General features: G+C 43.1%; 1 protein-coding gene across 1 annotated transcript in view; it reads left to right on the forward strand.

The window, feature by feature from the left end:
- The first annotated feature begins 318 nt into the window (after positions 1-318).
- The window catches only part of LOC147890749 (uncharacterized), a 118,278-nt gene continuing 99,993 nt past the window's right edge, over positions 319-18,603 (forward strand). The window contains exons 1-5 of the mRNA XM_087389529.1: positions 319-733; positions 2,701-2,790; positions 3,358-3,419; positions 13,676-13,779; positions 13,942-14,031. Coding sequence (XP_087245655.1) covers positions 477-733; positions 2,701-2,790; positions 3,358-3,419; positions 13,676-13,779; positions 13,942-14,031 — 603 coding nt within the window. The 5' untranslated portion in view covers positions 319-476. The remainder of the gene's footprint in view (positions 734-2,700; positions 2,791-3,357; positions 3,420-13,675; positions 13,780-13,941; positions 14,032-18,603) is intronic.

Consider the following 18,603-nt stretch of genomic DNA (forward strand, 5'->3'; position numbering starts at 1 on the left):
ATCTCATGTTCATATTCTTACTCATTCATTTTATTCGTTTAAAAATTTGATAAAATGCTAGCATTCAAGTTCAATATCAAGTTAGTAGTTACGTGTTTGATGACAGAACGGCTGCCTGCTGCTGTTGCAAATCTAATTTTGCAAATATAGTTGTAAAATTGAACGAAACCTTTGAATTTATGAGCTCGAGGAATTTTCCACAAAATATTGTGTGTGAACCCAGACTGGCCCCGATGACCTCTAGAAGCACTCTATAGTAGCGAGATGAGAGAGGTGGTTGGCGAGTGGTAGTTGTGATGATATAATTGAGTCAATGTGCAAGGTTGACTAGTGAGAGAGGAAGGGAGGACTGATTGAGAAGCTGAGAGCGTAGGTGCCTTAAAGATTCCTTGAAAGATTCGCAGTTGGAGATACCTCTTTTTGTCATCCTGGTATCTCTGCAAAATCATCATTGCTCATCATCATCACCAATCACCATGGATGAACTTGGAAGCTCTGCTCACTCCAGCTTCGGCCTCTTGATGGTTTTGAAGGCTGCTTTGAATGTGCCCGCTTGGGAGTTTGCCATGCTTGCATTTGGCCTCCTCGCCCTCTCCTTTTACTATGCATTGGAATTTCACTTTCTCGAGGACCTCTTTAGCGGATTCAGAGGCCACCCCGTGCAGTTGCTTTACAATCCGGCTTCGCAGGTCGCCTCACGCATTTTGCCCAAGTGCGAGGTGTTGAAGCAAAGGTAGAACCTTTCATCTTTTTGATTCTGCATTGCTGCCATTCCGGCAATTTCAGCGAATGTCGATTGCCCTCCGTTGTCATCATGGAAAATTAGACGGCTTTGGGTTGCCTGATTAAAACGTCTTGGACAATAGGGGGAAACAACTGACATCTGTAGCATCTTCGGATTGTGCGTCTGGAATTCTTTTCAAGTACCTTGTATAAGCCCAATCCCGACAAGCGTTCTCACTGATCAAAAAACATTTGTGAAGGCACTCAAAACTGCCTGAGAGCGCGTACATTGTATGGCGTTACGTATGAAATCGGTGGATGTGAGTGTTGCTCAATCAATTAAGTCACAACGGACGAATTGCATCGTGAATCATAGTAGTTGGATTGCTTCGATCATTTTGACTCTATAGTTGCGCCGAGTGGGAAGCTCTTTTCCTTTGGTTTAACAGTGCGTAATTTTTAATGTGTACCAGGATTAAGTCATCCTCACAAAACTGGTCTACTTGTCTGTACTGTTCATTTCATTGCTCCCAGATCCTCTAAGCGACGTATATCATTAAAACCGACGATCAGGCAACGATAAAGTGGTCTCAGGGCAGGGTTTTTTTTGAGCCAAGAGGTTGAACACAAGCATTTTTTGTAACGACTAATTTTGACCGAGGGAATAAACATTTCAGTATGCAGCATAGAGGACCTATGCTTCGAGACTGCCATCTGCACATAAAGACAGAATAAGGGCATGGGTGTGTCTATATGTCGGGAAAATCTGTTCCTCTTTTTAAACCAAGAGTTTTGAAAGATACATAAGAGGCTTTAAGGTTTCATTTAGACCCAACTGGTTTTTGCTTTTTTGTAAAGTCAATATCCCCTGTTCAGGATCAAAGGCGCATCAATGATCCAGGTTGAAGGTCTCAACTTACCTCTCGAAGGCAAAACAGATCACAAGAATTTTGGGAATGCTTGAAATTAGAAGTTGCAACAAAATTCAGAGTTAATAGGCAGATGTGGCGTGGCACCTGCTCAGCTGTATTTCCATGCCCTATTAGAAGGTTCAAATCTGCGACTGTATGTAGGCATGGCGTGTGGAACTATGTGCAGATCGATTTTAGATTCCTTAAGCTTTCCAAAAAAGGCAATGCCAGAGGGGTATTGAGACCACGAGTGAATAGAAGGAATGATGTTTTTTGGCCTGAAGGCAATTGAGATGATTTTTCGCTGTTGTGTATGGAAAAGTAGACCTGTCTTGGTACACGATTGTTTAAAGGATATCAAACATATTGTATGTGTCGGTGAAAATTTCCAACATTTGCATACCTTTGTGCTTTGAGGATTGGAATGCAAATTTCCAACATGTGCACACCACAGTTCTCTACCTGCTGCCTGCAGTGTCACTCAAACTTGCAGACTCCACCAAAATGTAATCCCTTGTTTACCCATGGACGTATAGGTACATTTCAGGCTTTGCGGTGATGCAATTGTCTCTGTAATGCATGTGTATGTATAGTGGTATGTATAGTGGATCTTTTAAACTTCCAATATTGTGATTCAAAATAAAGGGTGAGACACAAATCCATGCGAAAAGTGGGCCAAGGGATTATCTTTTCAGAGTTGGTTATTGTGGTCGTACCCTACTGAGTTTCAGAGACTCAACAGCCCTGTAAGAGGAAGAACTCGTCTCCCTTTCAGTTTATGGCAACTCTTAAGGATAGGGTACTGTTGTTTTCATTTGTTTGCAAAGTTAACAAGCTTGCCATGGACCTATATCCTTTACAACAGTCTCTGTGTTTCTGCATCTGAACTAATGGAATGTATGCATCAAAACCCCAAGTTTGTCAAACTGGGATACAAACATTGAATTTGTTTCAATAAATTGACTCTTAGTAAAATTTTGATCAATCTCTTATACAATGTATATTTCAGGCTGACAAATGAGCTTAGGAAAGTATGGATTCTCATTTATCAGACTTTGGGTTGCAGGTATTGGCCGACTCCATGGATATGCAGTCCTCACTTACAAACAGCCTTCCTGCACTTCTTTGGCCGGCCACCGCAGGTGGAGTATTACCGGTAATTCTAGTCCTCATTGTAGAAAAACTGAGAGAGACTTGCCCAGGGTAGAAAGTTCTCAACACATGCAATACACACATCCAACTTTTGTAAACAACTCAGAGAACACACATTGAACTGAACTCTGGATATATTGCAAGCATTCAAAATAGTGAACCTTCAGCTCAACTAGTTCTATCTACTGAGATGATCCACCACCATAACAATTCGGTCGCTGTCCATCATAAATACAAATACATGTTACACCATTGGTGTATAATATATGACAATGTTCTAATGTCTACTAATTACGGATTAGTGATTTCTCTTGTCATGACACTCTGGATATATTGCAAGCATTCAAAATAGTGAACCTTCAATGAACTGTAACTTTAGGGCTCCAACAAAGTGGAAGAACCTCTGCTGCACCAGATCTCCTGCTCCACGTGGGGCTGGAACATCCCCTCTACTGGCCGACTGCCAGTCATTTTTTCTTTACTAAGAAATGGAGTTGTAAAGTATGATCATGTAGCAAATAGCCGTTGTGAAAATCGAAGTTTGTAACATGGTTGTAATTTCGGAATTCAGGCAACTTTGTGGCACACCCGACGGAGGAACGATTGCATTGGATTGGCTAAATCCCTATGAATGTGAGATCCTACCAAAGTTCCTTTATTCAACTACCTTTTTAGGTTTATTCTATTTTTGGAGCTCAGTTGCTGTTAGGTACTGCTTAGTTTTGTTCCCCCCCCCCCTCCTTTTAATTTTATTATTATTTTTTTAAATTTTAAAATAAATAAATAATGATAAAAATTGTTTCCTTGTGTTTGCTTTGGTGTTTCACTATGTGCATTGGTTTATCATTCTTTTCTTGTGTAGAATTTGTGTTTTCTAATGTACGTTGGTTTATTTTCCTTGTATTGTGTAGCATTCATGTTTCTTTTGTTTTTGATATCTAACCTATTTAAACTCTCTCTCTCTCTCTCTCTCTCTCTCTCTCTCTCAGTTCAGCTCAACCAAAAAAGAAATGGCCATTGTAGCCAACAACAAAATCAATGAAACAGATCTTTATGCAGAGGTTAAAGAGCAGGAAGCCATAGTACATAATAAGAGATTATTGCGCATTGGGAGACTGCCAAAGGATTGCGGCGGAGGGACACACAAAAGAAGAGAAATCTACATGCCTCAAGCAGGAGATACCACAAGGAGAATGGGATGAAAATGATATTAGTTGTATCTGTTAAAAAGGAACACAAGTGCAAGTTTATTTCGATGAGCAGGCAAGACGAGTTAAGATTCTCCGATAGACAAACAAGCTGAAAGGTACACGTGCTGAAGCAGGAAAATGGGCTACCGGGATGGAATGACTCTAATTAGAGACTTCAAATCTAAACTTAAAGACCCTCAGTCTTAAACTGATGTAATGAAGGCCACTTTTGATATAGGACTAGAACTTAGATGTGTGCTAAATAATCTTGAGCTGAGATGCCATGAGCACTCCTCGGCTCTCTGAGTTTCAGAGATGTAGTGGCTACTCTTTTTTGGTTTGTGCTTTGTCTCATAGTCTTGTGAGGGCTTTTGAAGACGTTAATATAATTTCTTATTTTCTTTCTTCTCTCTCCCCGCTCCCCCTCGCCTCGCTGCCCCTCGCTGCCTCCTCCATGCCCCTCTGCTGCCTCCTCGCTCCCCCTCGTGGCCCTTCCGGTCGCCCTTGCCTGCAGTGCCGTCTCCTGTGCATGCATGCCTGTGTTGCTTGTGCTGCAATGCCGTGTCCGTGCTGCCCTGCCCTGCCTGCCTGCGCTGCCTGGCCCTATGTGCCTGCATTGCCCTGCCCTGCCTGCGCTGATCCCCCCGCTTTTGTTGTGGTGCTGCCTCGGCCCCCTTGCTCCTTCTTACTGGGCAGGGTGCCTTGCCCGTACTTTCTGCCGTGCACACCCCCTCGCTCTGCTGGCACAACACCCTCCATAGGCCCCTTTGCTGCCCATTCTGCTCACTCTAGCCCCTCACTGCAGTGCCTTCCCTCTGGCCACCTTGAGGGGCTGCTCTCAGCCCACATAGCCTAAGTGCTTCTCTACAAGAGAGATGAAACAAAAAATCAAATCAACAGCTTCGAGATGGGGAAGGGAGGAAAAGAGAAGGACAAGGAGAAGGAGAAGCACAAGAAAGAGGAGAAAATTAAAAATCAGAGGCAGTTAAAACTGGAAGATGTCACAAGCGCTTCAACTGTAGCGGGCTTGGAGTGGACAACATAGTGGTACACAAGGGATTTGCATCAACAGTGACTACCTCATCCACATCTACATCATGGGCCTCGACCTCGACCTCCTCTGCTACTAGTGCAGATTCGACGTCAGACTCATCGCCTATGTCACCATCACCAGGGATGATATGCATAGGACCATAGTATTCTTCGTCCTTCCTCTCACCTCTCCCTCTTAGCCAGCTGCCTTTCCAGCCCCCAACTGGAACTACCTCACCACTGCTTCAAACATCTCCACACCCCGCCCAGCTTATTCAGTCACTGTCCTCTATTCAGCCCCATCCCCCTACCTTTGTACGAGGTCCTTTCCAGTTTCAAATCCCAGGAGGACCCGACTTCCCACAAGCTGATCTGTCAGGTGCTTGGGAGTCCCTCCTGGTGGAGGTGCCCAACAGTCGAGCACGTGAGGTGGAGCTGGCTCGCTTCACAAAGGAGCTGGCCCACTTCACCTAGGAGTAGGCCTGTATCATATAGGAGCAGGCTAGCCTCATACAGGGACTCTGACAGGACATCCTATAGCTCGAGAAGGAGGTGACTGATTTACGAACAGCTCCGGGTATTCCACCAATAGTAGAGGCCTAGATAACCACCATATAGTCAGTGGCTGAGACATCTAGATGGGTGGATGGCCGAAACGGGAACTTGCAAAGGAAACCGTCTTAGCAACTCTCTTGGAGCAATAGTAGAGGGCTAATAAGACTCAATATATCAGAGTTCGTGGGATTCCTTGTAAAGTTGCCATATCGATGGATGATGCCAACTTTTATGGCTACCACCCTAGGGGTTATAGAGCATGCAATCAAGGGGGCTTGGCCGGAGGGGAGAGACCCCAACCAATTGCAACCCCTTGTCATACTCTTCCGCGACACTCACGTCGACCAGCAGCATTACGCCGTCGATCGGTTTTGCAGGACCACTCATCGACCTTCATGGATGAGGACCTGACATGGCTGCAGGTTGAGGAGAGATGGATTTTGATAAGGCAATGGGACATGGCCTGAAAAGGAGGAGAAGTGGGTGGTAGTACGAGATGGCTGACTCCCCGTCAGACACTTGCCCATCCTCCACTTAGGGGAGTTAATGCCTGGTCCTTTGATAGTGGTGCTAGCAAGCACATTACTTCCTGTAGGAAGTTATTCAGCTCACTTGACATGCCTCTAGGGGGGGAACAATCACATGTGCCAATAATGCATCATATACAGTACCATGGTCTTGACTGGGACATTGACTAGAGGGGCTGTACAGACTTGATGCCTATGGCAAATGCTTGGATGACGTTGGACTTGCAGATACAGATGCCTTTGCTGTTGATTCCTCTACCATGACAAATACCCATTTGTGGCATGAGAGGTTTGGACACCTCAACTTTGGGGCTTTGGTGTAGTTACATAAGGATGGTATGGTTGTTGATCTTCCCAAAATGCATATGCCTTCAAGGCATGTTTGTGAACCTTGTTTGCTTGGTAAGATGCACCGTTCTGCATTTCCCAAGGATGGGAGAGTTGGTGCCTCACGCAAGCTTTATTTTCATAGTGATGTTTGTGGACCCATGCGGGTTGCAGCTCTTGGGGGATTCTATTATTTTGTCACATTCGTTGATGACTTCACCAGGTATACTTGGATTTTTGCATTGAAATCCAAATAAGAAGTTTCTGCATGCTTCAGGAATTTTATTGCCTTGGTTGAGACTGAGAGTGGGCTGAAAATTGCTCACCTTAATACAGACATTGGGAGTTAATATATGTCAAAGGAGTTTGCTGTTTTTTTTGCCTCAGATGGCATTCATCATCAATGCACGGTGTCTTACACTCCCTCAACAGAATCCCTTGGCTGAGCGCAAGAATAGATCAGTGATGGAGATGGCTAGGTATATGTTGAAAGGCAAGCACCTGCCTAATAAGTTATGGTTGGATGCCGTTATGTGTGCTAATTACGTTTTGAACATATGTCCCACAAAGGCATTGAAGACCATCACCCCTTATGAGGCTTGGACAGGTCATAAGCCCAAGATTTTGGCCAAGGATTGGATGCCTTTTGGTTATAATTGGCTGAGTTCGCTAGAAGCAAAGTTTATGCTGTGATTTGGATACCTACAGGGCTTGTTGTAATTTGTTTTTCAGTGAAATAAATAATAAGAAACACCGCAAGGGGCGCCAGCTGATTTGGGGCCAATCGGTGTACTGTGTCTTCGAGCAAGAGCATTCTATCTCCCTTGTGTATTGTTTTTGCTGTGGGTGATTTGCCAGTGGGATAATACTTGCTAAGTTGGGGTTTTACCGCTCTTATTTTATCATAGGCTGGTTGCAAAATCTCTTGGGTAAACCCAATGCTTACTAAGCTTTAAAATCCCAACTCAAACAAAAAAAATCGATAGCAAAAAGGAAGATAACGAAGCAAAAAAATAAGAAAAAGAAACGAATGCTAGAGCGAGAGAGAAAGAAAGATGTATTACGGTATTCAGGAGAAAGAAAGAAAGAAATTGTATTAGAGTCTTTGAAAGAACAATGGGTCTATGAGATTGTGAGAAACTTGACACAGCAAGCTGAAAGGGTGAAGCTACTAAAAACGAGCAATCACCCATCCTGAATGCTAATTACTACATAGTCATAATATCATCAGTGCTACGCAGTCATCATCATCATCCTATCAAATCAGATCCAGTGTCAAGTCTATACCGATACAACAAATACTAGAGGCCCATGAGTGGAGTTGTGCTAGTATGAGGTCATAGGTAGTATGTTGGTGGCTCTCTGTGGATGCGGTTCAATGTGGCCTCCTGGCAATTGCTCTACGTCTAACAAGGGCCATGGGAACCCCGGTTGGTCGTGCCTCGATCATGAACAAAGAGGAGATGTCCCCAAGCATGATCTGTGCGTCCGCCCTCTGTCAAGTGTGTCGTGTCGCTGCCTCTGGATCTCTACTCATGATGTGGTGATCTAAGTGATTTGGTTGGAAGAACCCTATAATCACACTCTGAGATGGGTCTGTCTGTGTGTCTAGTCCCTATCTCTACGATCGGAGTAAGCGCTCTCTGTGCCTAATTGCCTCATGGATGAAGGCGGCTAGGCATCTTTAATTTGGATAAGAGAGGAAATAGAAGAGGAGCCCGAAGCTATCTCTGAATAGATGATAATAGCGGTCACAAATCTCATAGTGCACAGGGCATCTGAAGATGTAGTGCTCCTCTGACCTCAATCTCAAGTAGGTCACCCAAGGCACATATGCGCCTCTCCCCTGGTACTCCGTCAGCTCGCCCACTCTCAATGCGGAGTCGATGTGATGAAACCCAATCCAATAGCAATGCTCAATGAATAGGGGAGATGAATCTAGGTATACCCTAGGGGATCAATAAATCCCTCTTGAATGATCCGGTGGGGAACTAATGGCTTAATGTGCATCATACCCGATAGCATGAGAGCCTGGAGATGACCCAAACTCAGCTTGAGTAATCCGATGGGGAACTTTATTGTGCATCATCTACAATAGCACGAGAAACTGGGTACGCTCTACCCTCACTCAGTCTACATTTGAGAGATCCAACCCCCAACAAGGGCTGCCATACATGCCTGCTGGCCGGACCAAGGAGTCGAAGGAGAGCCTTGGTCTGAGGATCCTAAAAATGTGAGTGGAAGCATTGTCTCTCTAGTCGGGCAAACGAAGCATATCCTTAGCTCAAACGGGCCTACATCACCGGTCTCATCGTGAAAATAGGGCCAGAGAAGAGAACTCGTAAGTAAATGTATGATGAAACCATCATCAATAGCTAACGGCTCCCTATGCATAGCTGCTCAGGATGTGTTGAACATCATGACTTTGGTCTTACAAGGTTGACCCTCAAATCGTGTGACCCACATAATGTCTGTAGCACGTTTAAGTGTCTTTGGAGCCCCTCGCAGAAGACGATAGTAGCACAATCTCATCTGCATACAACAAAGATCTGAATCAAGGAACCAGTGGGAGAGAAACCAACCCCCCTAGTGTCTCCATAAATGTCTCGAGCTGGTCTATGTAGAGGCCAAACAGGATTTGTGAAAGTGGGCAACCCCTTGTTTGAACCCAATAGTGCTCATGATCTCCTTTGTCCATCCAGCTCATGTTTGAACTATGCCTGAAACTCTCTCATAGAGTGCCATAACAATCCATTTGACCTCTTGATCGTAGCCCAGCTCCTATAGTCATCTAAGAAGGCGGGCCCTCAGTACTGTATCAAAGGCTTTACGAAAATCCACAAAGCAACAATAGACCCTTTGTCTCCGTGCCCTAGCCTCCTCGATGTCACTCCTGAGTGTGAGTATGTGATCCATGGTCCCGTGGTCACGTTGTGGAACCCGGCCTACCCCTCCCTACATCTCTATAAATTGGTCGACCTCTGTATCAAGTCCCGATGCATATATCTTAGACATGACATATATTTGCTGACCTTTGTATCAAGTACCGAATTGGCTGACCTTTGTATCAAGTACCGATGCATATATCTTAGACATTACATGTCCAATCATGATGGTCCTATTGTACTCTGGGCACAAGGGATCCCCTAACTTGTGAATGGGTGTGATGGTGTTGAGAGTTTAGGTGTGTGGGAAGCCAAGACAGACTGCTTCATTGAAGAGCTTTGCTAAAATCGGGCCTAGGATGTTAATCTCATATGTAATAACTCAAGGCATAACCCCTCATGATTATTCGCTCGGCCATTATGAAGTTTCATTAATGTGCCCTTGACACCACCCTTGGAGAAAAGAATGCAGGAGGTAGGATGAGATAAGTGCGAGAGGTCGGGGGTGGGGTGGGGTGGAATGTGATATAGTATGTGTGGTAGGTGTGCCAAATTTGGGTGTCCGTGAGGGGTGACGGGGATTGCCGCTCAAGGAACTTCCACCAAAAGTCCTTGGAGTTGTTACTAAACAAAATGCTTAGTAACTCCTTATCATTTCAACAGACAAAAGCCTGCTCCTTCTAGCGTATTAGATGGCGGTGCTCACACAACGTCTCTAGTTCACTCGAAAGGTTATGCTTAGTCTCGAATATGAGTTGGCAGTGGCGAAGAGCCTTGCACTCGTCATTGTACCATCTATTGCAGGGTACAGAACCAAGAGACGGGAGGCAAGTGGAGCGGGTGGTATAGGGAAGGCATGAAGGATAACCTCTTAAAGCGAATGAGTGATCTGAACAGTGCAGTCCTCTAGAAGTGGTATGTGATCAATGTATATGAACAGTGTATATAGGCATGCAAAATACTTAGGTGAGATTATGATCAAAGTGTATGTCATGATATGTGGCGTGAATGATCAGTGGTATGGGTGGTATCGCGAGACGAAGGATAGAGATGCTAAATAAGAAGTAGGTGTGGTCTGCCCATGAAGAAGGTAGTGAGACAGAGAAGTCATTGGTACGAGATGTGAAGGCAGGAGATCTTATGATGTAGTCAACTAGGCTGGAGCCCCCTCCATGTGGGAAAAAGGTGAAACCACCTGAGGAGGGCCATCAACTAAGACCGTGTAAATAATATGATCATGCATCCTACCCATATCCAGCAGTGCATGTCCATACAAGGTGACTAGGGCCCCTCTATCTATGGAGACTTGCGCCATACCCGCGTCGTCTAGGTCGATATCTGGTAGAACGATTCCATTATATTGGAAATCTAGAAGTGGTACCTGACGTGCGCATGTTCTAGTATTGAAGTCCCTAACGAGAAGGACTTCTTTGCGGCTCGAGAAGTCTACAATGTATGATTGAAGGGCTATGTATGGAGACATCTCGTGTCTCCCCACATACATCTCTAGCAAAGCGGGATGTCTCAAGTGGGAAATAGCACACTGCAACAAACAGGTCTTGACTGGCCGTGTGTCGAATCCGGATCCAAAGGAATATGCAACGTATGTCCATCCTGTTGAGTCTCTATTGAGATTGCCCCAAAAAGAGATGATTTGTAAAGCACGACACACGAGACATAGAGGGGACACACAGATCACTCTGGGGGACCTCCCATCATTGTTTAGACCCGAGATACGTCCAACAGGAGTCACGGTGGCTCTAGTCTTGCGTCGAGCCTCATCTAGGAGACCGAGACGCATGGCACCCCTTGACGGGCGCCAGCGTCCCATCACCGGGTATGCACCAGCCAGGGCGACATGACATACGGAGGATTCCGAGGTGAAACTGCCTCGAAATGCAGCAAATGGGTGAGAAAACAGCCGAAATGCATAGCTGGAGCACCAAAGACTCGATTTCCGGTGATGGAACTCCTCCAAATGGCCTCGAATCACTCTAGCTAGCTGCAAATGCCTTGAAAAATGGGCTGTCCAGCAGGAATGGGGGCTCAAGGAGCTGCCAAACAGCTTGGAAAAGCTGTCAATGGCTGAGGGAATGGATTCTCAATCTGGCTTTGATACCAATGTAGGCTAGGGCAAGCAATGGAAGCTCAAGAAATGATGGAGAGAAGACAAAAACGAGTTGCTGTAATGAATTGCTGCAAAATTGAGAGTTGAGGCTCAAGAGAGAGCCAACATAACAAAACCCTAAGGCTAAGTGCTATAGAATGGCCTACACCCGCTGTCCATGGAAGAGGGACGAGCTCTGGCCTCACACCTATCCTATGTCCAGGCTCCCGGCAGTGCATAGAAGACCTCTAATCAAGAGCAAATAAAAGAACAGTAGCAAATGAGCTTGAACTTAGCTCCAAATGGCATCAAACCAGCTCCAAGGTGCTCTATTCTAGGCTTGAGAGGGCAGCAGACCCACAAAGCAAGAGGCAGTAGGAGAATTGGCAGCTTAGAGAGAGAGAGGACGAGACAGAACGTGCTGGAATCAGAGGCCAGAATGATCACGGGCAAGAGAGAGAAATCCATACACCCACCAACATTCTGCCTCGAGGTGCATGCAAGAGAGAGAGAAGGGGTAAAATCCCCGAAATGCACGATGAAGGGCCATACTGCCAGCAATGGGCCTCAGGCCAACAGGTCGTACACTCCTCGAAATACGTGCTATCTGACTGCGCAATCAGATATCAGCCTTGGGTGCGTGCAATAGGTCTGATATAGCTAAATTATGCAAGATTACTTCCCAATTCTAAAGGTTCTCTCGTCTTCGCACAAGTAAGAGTGCTTTATCTCTCAATGTAGTAATTTAATTCTATTCCTTATCTAAAAGGGCTATAATATAAGATAGTAATGAAGAAACTCCGGGGAATTTCAGCTTTGGATATGTTTTGGATCCTCCTTGAACGTAGAATCAAAATCCAAAGTGGGGAGCTTGAATGTCCATTTTCTTTTTAGTTCTTATGGTTATTCTATTTTTGGAGGTCATCTGTGCATAGGTTCCTGCTTAGTTTTGGTGTGCATCCCCCCCTCCCTCCCGTCTCTGCTTATTTATTAGTGTGCTTAGGTGCCTTCTTAGTTTTGGCATGCATCCACCCCTCCCCCCCCTTTCTCCTTATTTTATTAGTTATTATGTTTTTTATATTTAAAATAAATATACTAATTAAATAGTGATAATAATTGCTTCCGTGTGTTTATGTTGGCATTTCATTTGTTTTCTTCTATGTGCACTGGTTTATCTTTGTTTTCTTGTGCTAGCATTGTTGCTTCTTTGTTTTGATATTTAACATAATTTAACTCTCTCTCTCTCTCTCTCTCTCTCTCAGTTTTTTTCTTATTTCGTGCTTTTTGTTGTTTGGGTTGGGATTTTTAAAGCTTAGTAAGCATTGGGTTTACCCAAGTGATTATGGAATATTTTGAAACCTAGATGGCAGGTTATACTTGGGTACTGATGAGAACATAATGTAGCTTTGCTTATGAAGTTGTTTTTATTTTTATTTTTCTCATTTACTCTTAATTTCTTTTAAAGGTACTTACAAGTTCACTTTTTCCCCTTTTGTTCTTTCACTTGTTTTATAAATTTTTTAATTTGTGAGATTATATATTCCAGTCTTATGAAGCTATATGTCCTTTTAAGTAAATCGGTCATTTAGGACATTTGGATTTGTGTTTATTGATGCTAATTTATCCTGCACATGTGTGGTTGGGATCTTCATGCTGAGCAAACCTGGGCTTTTCAATGATATAGCACAGATACACGTATCAAAACCTGTAGGGCTAATTTTGCCCATTGCCTAGCCAGCCAAGTTACTAATTTGCTGTTTATCACAGCATTTAGATTTGTCCGAAGTTTGTGTGTCTGGCTGCACTCAGATGTTTCGGCCTGTACTTTTAAGCTTTGTAAAATACAATACTAAAAAGTATGAGCAAAGTACTAAGCACTGAGCTAATTGGACTTGACGTTTAACTATTTAGTAGTCAAGGGGAGTTGGCATCCACAAAAATGTGGATTTAGAAAATAGACTTGAGAAACTTGGTAAAGGTTGTTGTGGAGAACCTGAGGTTTATCATGAACTCATATTTTGAATGCACACAATTGTAAATCCCAAATATATTTCTTATGTAATTCAGCAGTTTTTCAATAGCTTGCTTTTAGGCTACTTAAATACCTTCTTTGCTACGTCTACTGAAAATGTTTTATGGTAGCAGCTCTAAAACAGGAAAGAAAATTAGGAGTCTTACAAAGTAGCAGGCGCTGGAATCCAGGATAATCTAAAATGAACATTCTGCCACCTACTTTCATGATCTAATTGCAGTTCTATGCTTGCAGGTCTGAGGAGTGGCGAGGTAGTCTGCTCCCAAACGATTGGGATATCCAATGAGACACCAACAGTTGTGGTCATTCCTGGTTTGACTAGTGATTCTGCAGATGCTGTAAGTCTATTGTTTATCTAAATCACAAATCTTTCACCATTAGCATCATCATTCCTGGTTTGACTAGCAATTTCACAAATGCTGTAAGTCCACTGTTTCTCTAGATTAAAAGTGTTTCACTGTTAACATCTTCCTTCTGACATCCTCTCCATTTTATTCCAGTATGTGAAACATATAGCCCACAGTCTTGCCAAGAAAGGGTGGAGGGTTGTGGTTGCTAACCATCGTGGCTTGGGAGGAGTCTCAATTACTGTAAGCTTTTTCTTGAGCTTGAGGTTATTTTACAGTCGTATGTGTGTGTGCGCACGCGCACGCACATGTGTGTGTGTGTAGCCGTCCCACTTTGGGACAGCTATGGAGTGGATGCTTTCTTAATGAAAAATTTATTCTACCACCAAAAAAAAGTGTGTTTATGTAGTTCGGAAGCGTGTGGGAAATCCCCTTGATCCACAGCTAACAAAGCTGAAAATATAGGCAACTAAATGCAGCTGGGTAGTGGTCTACTTTCTAGTTATTCATGAAACAGTCCCAGTTGACACAATTGTCGTAGATGAAAAAAGCAAGTAGGGGATGTGAAAAGAGGTCTTTGACAGTGTTGCAGTTTGTCTTTTTGGGGTGAAATCTATTTGGCTTATATTACAAAAAATGGTCCCAAAAAAAGGGACATACAGCTACAACATCAGAATATCCCATTATATGACAAGAAAGCAAGATAATCAGTGTCTTACACACGCAGGCAGCCAAAGAAGGATTGCCGTAGAGATATCACCAAAGACCCTATGGTTTTGGTGCTTCCATGGAGTCCATAGTACCCAATAACGAACCCAATGAAAGAAAAGATGATATCCCCTGCCTCACAGGATGAATCCCAAACAGCCAAAACAGCTTGCCAAAGCAAGCAATAGGGAAACGAGCCTGAAGACGCTGCCGTAGCAAAAACAAGTGAAGTCATGAGATTCATGGCAGTGCTAAAATAAATGAGGCATAGACTCCCTTAAGGACAAACATCAGCGGCAAGTGACAAGAGCAATATGTTGGCAACGAGCCAAGATCTGTCCAAAAATGAAAGAACCCCAAGAAAAACTGTGTATAAGAAAATCTGTTGCCGAAGGGGGAGTTTACAGGCCCAAATTTGCTGCAATCTTTTCCTCCACCACCGAAAAGTACGTGTCATGGACCAGTTGATGAGTAGAAACTGAAGGAAGGGCAGCAAAACCTCATACAGTGATGCAACCATGACACCATCTAATGTTGTGTATAACACACACTCTTTTTGGGGTAAAAACCTGTTGTCATTATATTACAAAAACCAGTCCCAAAGAAAGAGACAATTTGCTACAAGTTGTATATAACACACTTTTTTTTTAAGTGAGAAGAAATATTTTATTGCTGTGAAATAATTACATTCATAGGTACTTCAAAAGCGGAGTAACTACTACTCAACCGAAAATATCAGTATAAGCCATATATAATCATGATCAATCAAATGAGTCTGAAAGCAATCATAAAACGATTGCTGCAGAGATCGTTTGAAAAAAACGAAAGATGGAAAAGTAGGATCACCAAAGACTATGATTTCTGTCCATCCATAGAGTCCAAAGTGCCCAGTAGCGCACCCAAACAAAAAATAAATCAAAACCTTATCTAGCGGGATGAAAAACAAATAACCAGAAGAACCTACTAAAAGTAATAGTAGGAAATCTGGCTCGAAGCCCCTGACGAATGAGAGCGAGGAAATCACAAGTATGTGGACAGTGCCAGAAAATGTGAGGCACAGATTCAACAGAATGTAGACATCGGTGGCAAACAGCCAGGGCAATATGTCTATGCGCGAGTAATTGCCCAGATGGAAAAATGCCAAGTAGGACTCGCCAGAGGAAAAGCTGTTGCCGAAGAGGGACTTTATAATACCAAAGGAGATGTAGCCGCTTTCTCCACCACTTTGATGGGCGATCCATATGCCAAACAGAATTGGCTTTGTCAGAACCGTAGAAATAGATAAAAGAGTGCCATCATCCTGAAGTATATTCGCCACAGAAGCAATACCTTTGAAAGATATAAAATAAGAACGCCTAGGTTCTTGTATAGCCAAAGGAGGGTGGAATACTTTGGACCAATAAATATTCTCAGCCCTCAAGGAATTTCCCAACAAAGAATCCCTGCCATTCCATTCCAAGTGGGATAAAATATGCTTTCAATCAAGAAGCAAACGAGAGACAAAAGGGCAACCTCTGATCTTGCCTTGAATAGAGCCAAATAGAAAATCCCACTGTGTAGGTTGCCAATGCCCAAAAGCAGAAGTATCAATATGCAACAAAGGAGAGCGGATCATGAAAGCCCAAGGCTGATCCCCTTGCATAAACTGCAACATCATTTTTCCCCTGTGAGCAAGTATATGCACTTGAATATTGAGTATGTTCAAACCCCTATGCATCTTTGGAGAAGAGAGACGATGCATAGAGAGTAATCTGAGACTTTTCTTGCCATTTTTTGAATGCCAGAAAATCTCCATGATAGCAGACATAAAGGAAACCAGATTTGCCTTAGTAAACATAATGAGGGGTAGATAGAATTGTATGTATGCTATCAAAATGGATTGCGTTATTCGCAAACGAACATGTAATGGCCAAGTTGCAAGCTTCCAATATTCAAGTTTTTTCCTCAGCTTTGTGAGCACCCAATCAGTTTATTGAGAACGAGTGAGCCCCCAACCTAGAGGATAGCTAAGATGTCGAATCAATTGAGAAGGTGGAACAATTTCCCCAGGCCACAAAAGACTATGCCAGTCTTTAGCATGCAATGGCAATAGCTTAGATTTCTGAAAATTCACATGAAAACTAGCAGCTAAGCCATATGTGGAAAGAGCCTGCATAATCAAGGAGAGATCGCTCTGAGTATTTTTTGGGGTAAAGAAAGAATCATCAGCATATGCTTGAGCGATCATGCTACGGCTGCCAGGAATTTCCAATCCATGCAACATGCCAGTGTCCAAAAGGTGGTCCATATATTGAAATTGGATGACTAGCTATGGCAAATAGTAAAGCATTGAGGGGACAGCCTCGCCGAACGGAACAACCAAGAGTCCAGGTTGTAGAAATATCCCCTGAAAGTATGCAGGCAGCTTTACTATCTTGATATAGCTAATTGATAACTTGCTGCATTTTTGTGCCAAATCCCAAGGCCTGCATTGTTTGTGAAATAAAGTCCCACTGAATAGTATCAAAAGCTTTGGCAATATCAACTTGCAATAGCAAAACATCCTGCTGCATATATTTGGCATATTCTATTCCAACATAGGCATTAGCAATGTTGTCTGTGATATGCCTACGAGGAACAAAACCATATTGCGCAGGATGCAACCCATCATGCAAATAGCCTTTTATCGGATCAACAATCATTTTGGTAGTAAATTTGTAAATAATTGGCATAAGCGTGATAGGTCTCCAATCAGCCAAAGTTGTATATAACACACACTTTTTTTTTTTTTGGGTGAAATCATTGATTGATTATATTATATGAGTAGCAACCTCAAAGAAAGGTTCTACAATTACATCAACTGAAAATTTTAGTATATGCCAAAAAGACCTCATGATCTATGCAGCGGGTCTGCAAGCAATCAAAGAAAGATTGCTGCAGAGAACGCCAAGGAGTGAGCTTGCTAAAGAGACCAATACAAAGAAGAGCGAAAATAGGGAAAGGCATCCACTAAAGTGGTACAAGTACGATACAACGACCACCCGGGAGCCCAATAGCAACACCAAGAGAAGAAGTGATCAAAGTCTAGAAGAAGAAGTAAGAAAAGATGCTCTAGGCATGGTGGGCTCTCGTATATCCATGCTTAAGCAGTCTCCCCCGGGGATTTCGGCTTTGGAGGAGTTAACTTTCTTTTCTTTCTCTCTCTCTCTCTCTCTCACACACACACACACACACGCGCGAGGAACAAATATGTATGTACGCATGTATGTATGTATGCATATTTTTGTGTGTGTGTGTGTGTGTGTTTCACCAAAAAAAAAAAAAGTGTGTGTGTGTGTGTTTATGTGTGTGGTGTTGATCTCTTATTTACATGGGTTCGTTATTGGGGAGTGTGGACTTAGTGGAAAGACAAGGATCATAGAGTCTTTGGTGATCCCACCTTCTCCAAGTTTCACTTCTTCTGGATGTCACTATGACAATCGTATTATGATTGTCCGTGTGCTTGTCAGTTAGATTCTCTTGCTTGCTTGTCTTATAATCCCTTTCTCTGATGTATTAGCATGTTCCTTTTCTAGGAATTGCTCATTGTAATATAAAGTTACATGGATTTCACAAAATAGAAAATGTGTGTGTGTGTGTGGTATTGTGCACACGTGGTATGTATATATAACATAGACATAAAATTAATGAATAAATGTATGTGTTTATTTTGGCTAAATAGTAGACATGGAGAAGGTTCACCCTGTGGTGCATTTGTCCAAGTTGTGGCCTGGTCATATTGTGATATTCCTTTCTATGTCTAGCAGAGCATGCCCTCTCAACTGATTTCCCCTTAGCTTTTTTGCATAGACTATCTATTTGAAAGAGTAGTATGAAATACTCCCATTTTTAAGGGAAGTCGTAGTTTAGATGAAACTTGTTGATCAACTCCTCCTTAAATGCTAGCCTCTGTTATGTCTGGATCTCCTCCTCACCTCTAGAAGTTTGATCGAAAGATAGAAAGAAAGAAAGTCTATTAATGTCCACGGGAGACCAACAAGTGTATGGGATAGCAAAAGACCATCTAGGATATTTGCTTACAGAGGGCACATGGCAGCTCCTAGGGAGCGCAAAAGCAATTCTAGTTAT

The sequence above is a fragment of the Dipteris shenzhenensis genome, chromosome 18 (genome assembly GCF_047967505.1).
Source record: "Dipteris shenzhenensis isolate YYH24624 ecotype China chromosome 18, Dip_SZ_1.0, whole genome shotgun sequence".
Taxonomy (NCBI): domain Eukaryota; kingdom Viridiplantae; phylum Streptophyta; class Polypodiopsida; order Gleicheniales; family Dipteridaceae; genus Dipteris; species Dipteris shenzhenensis.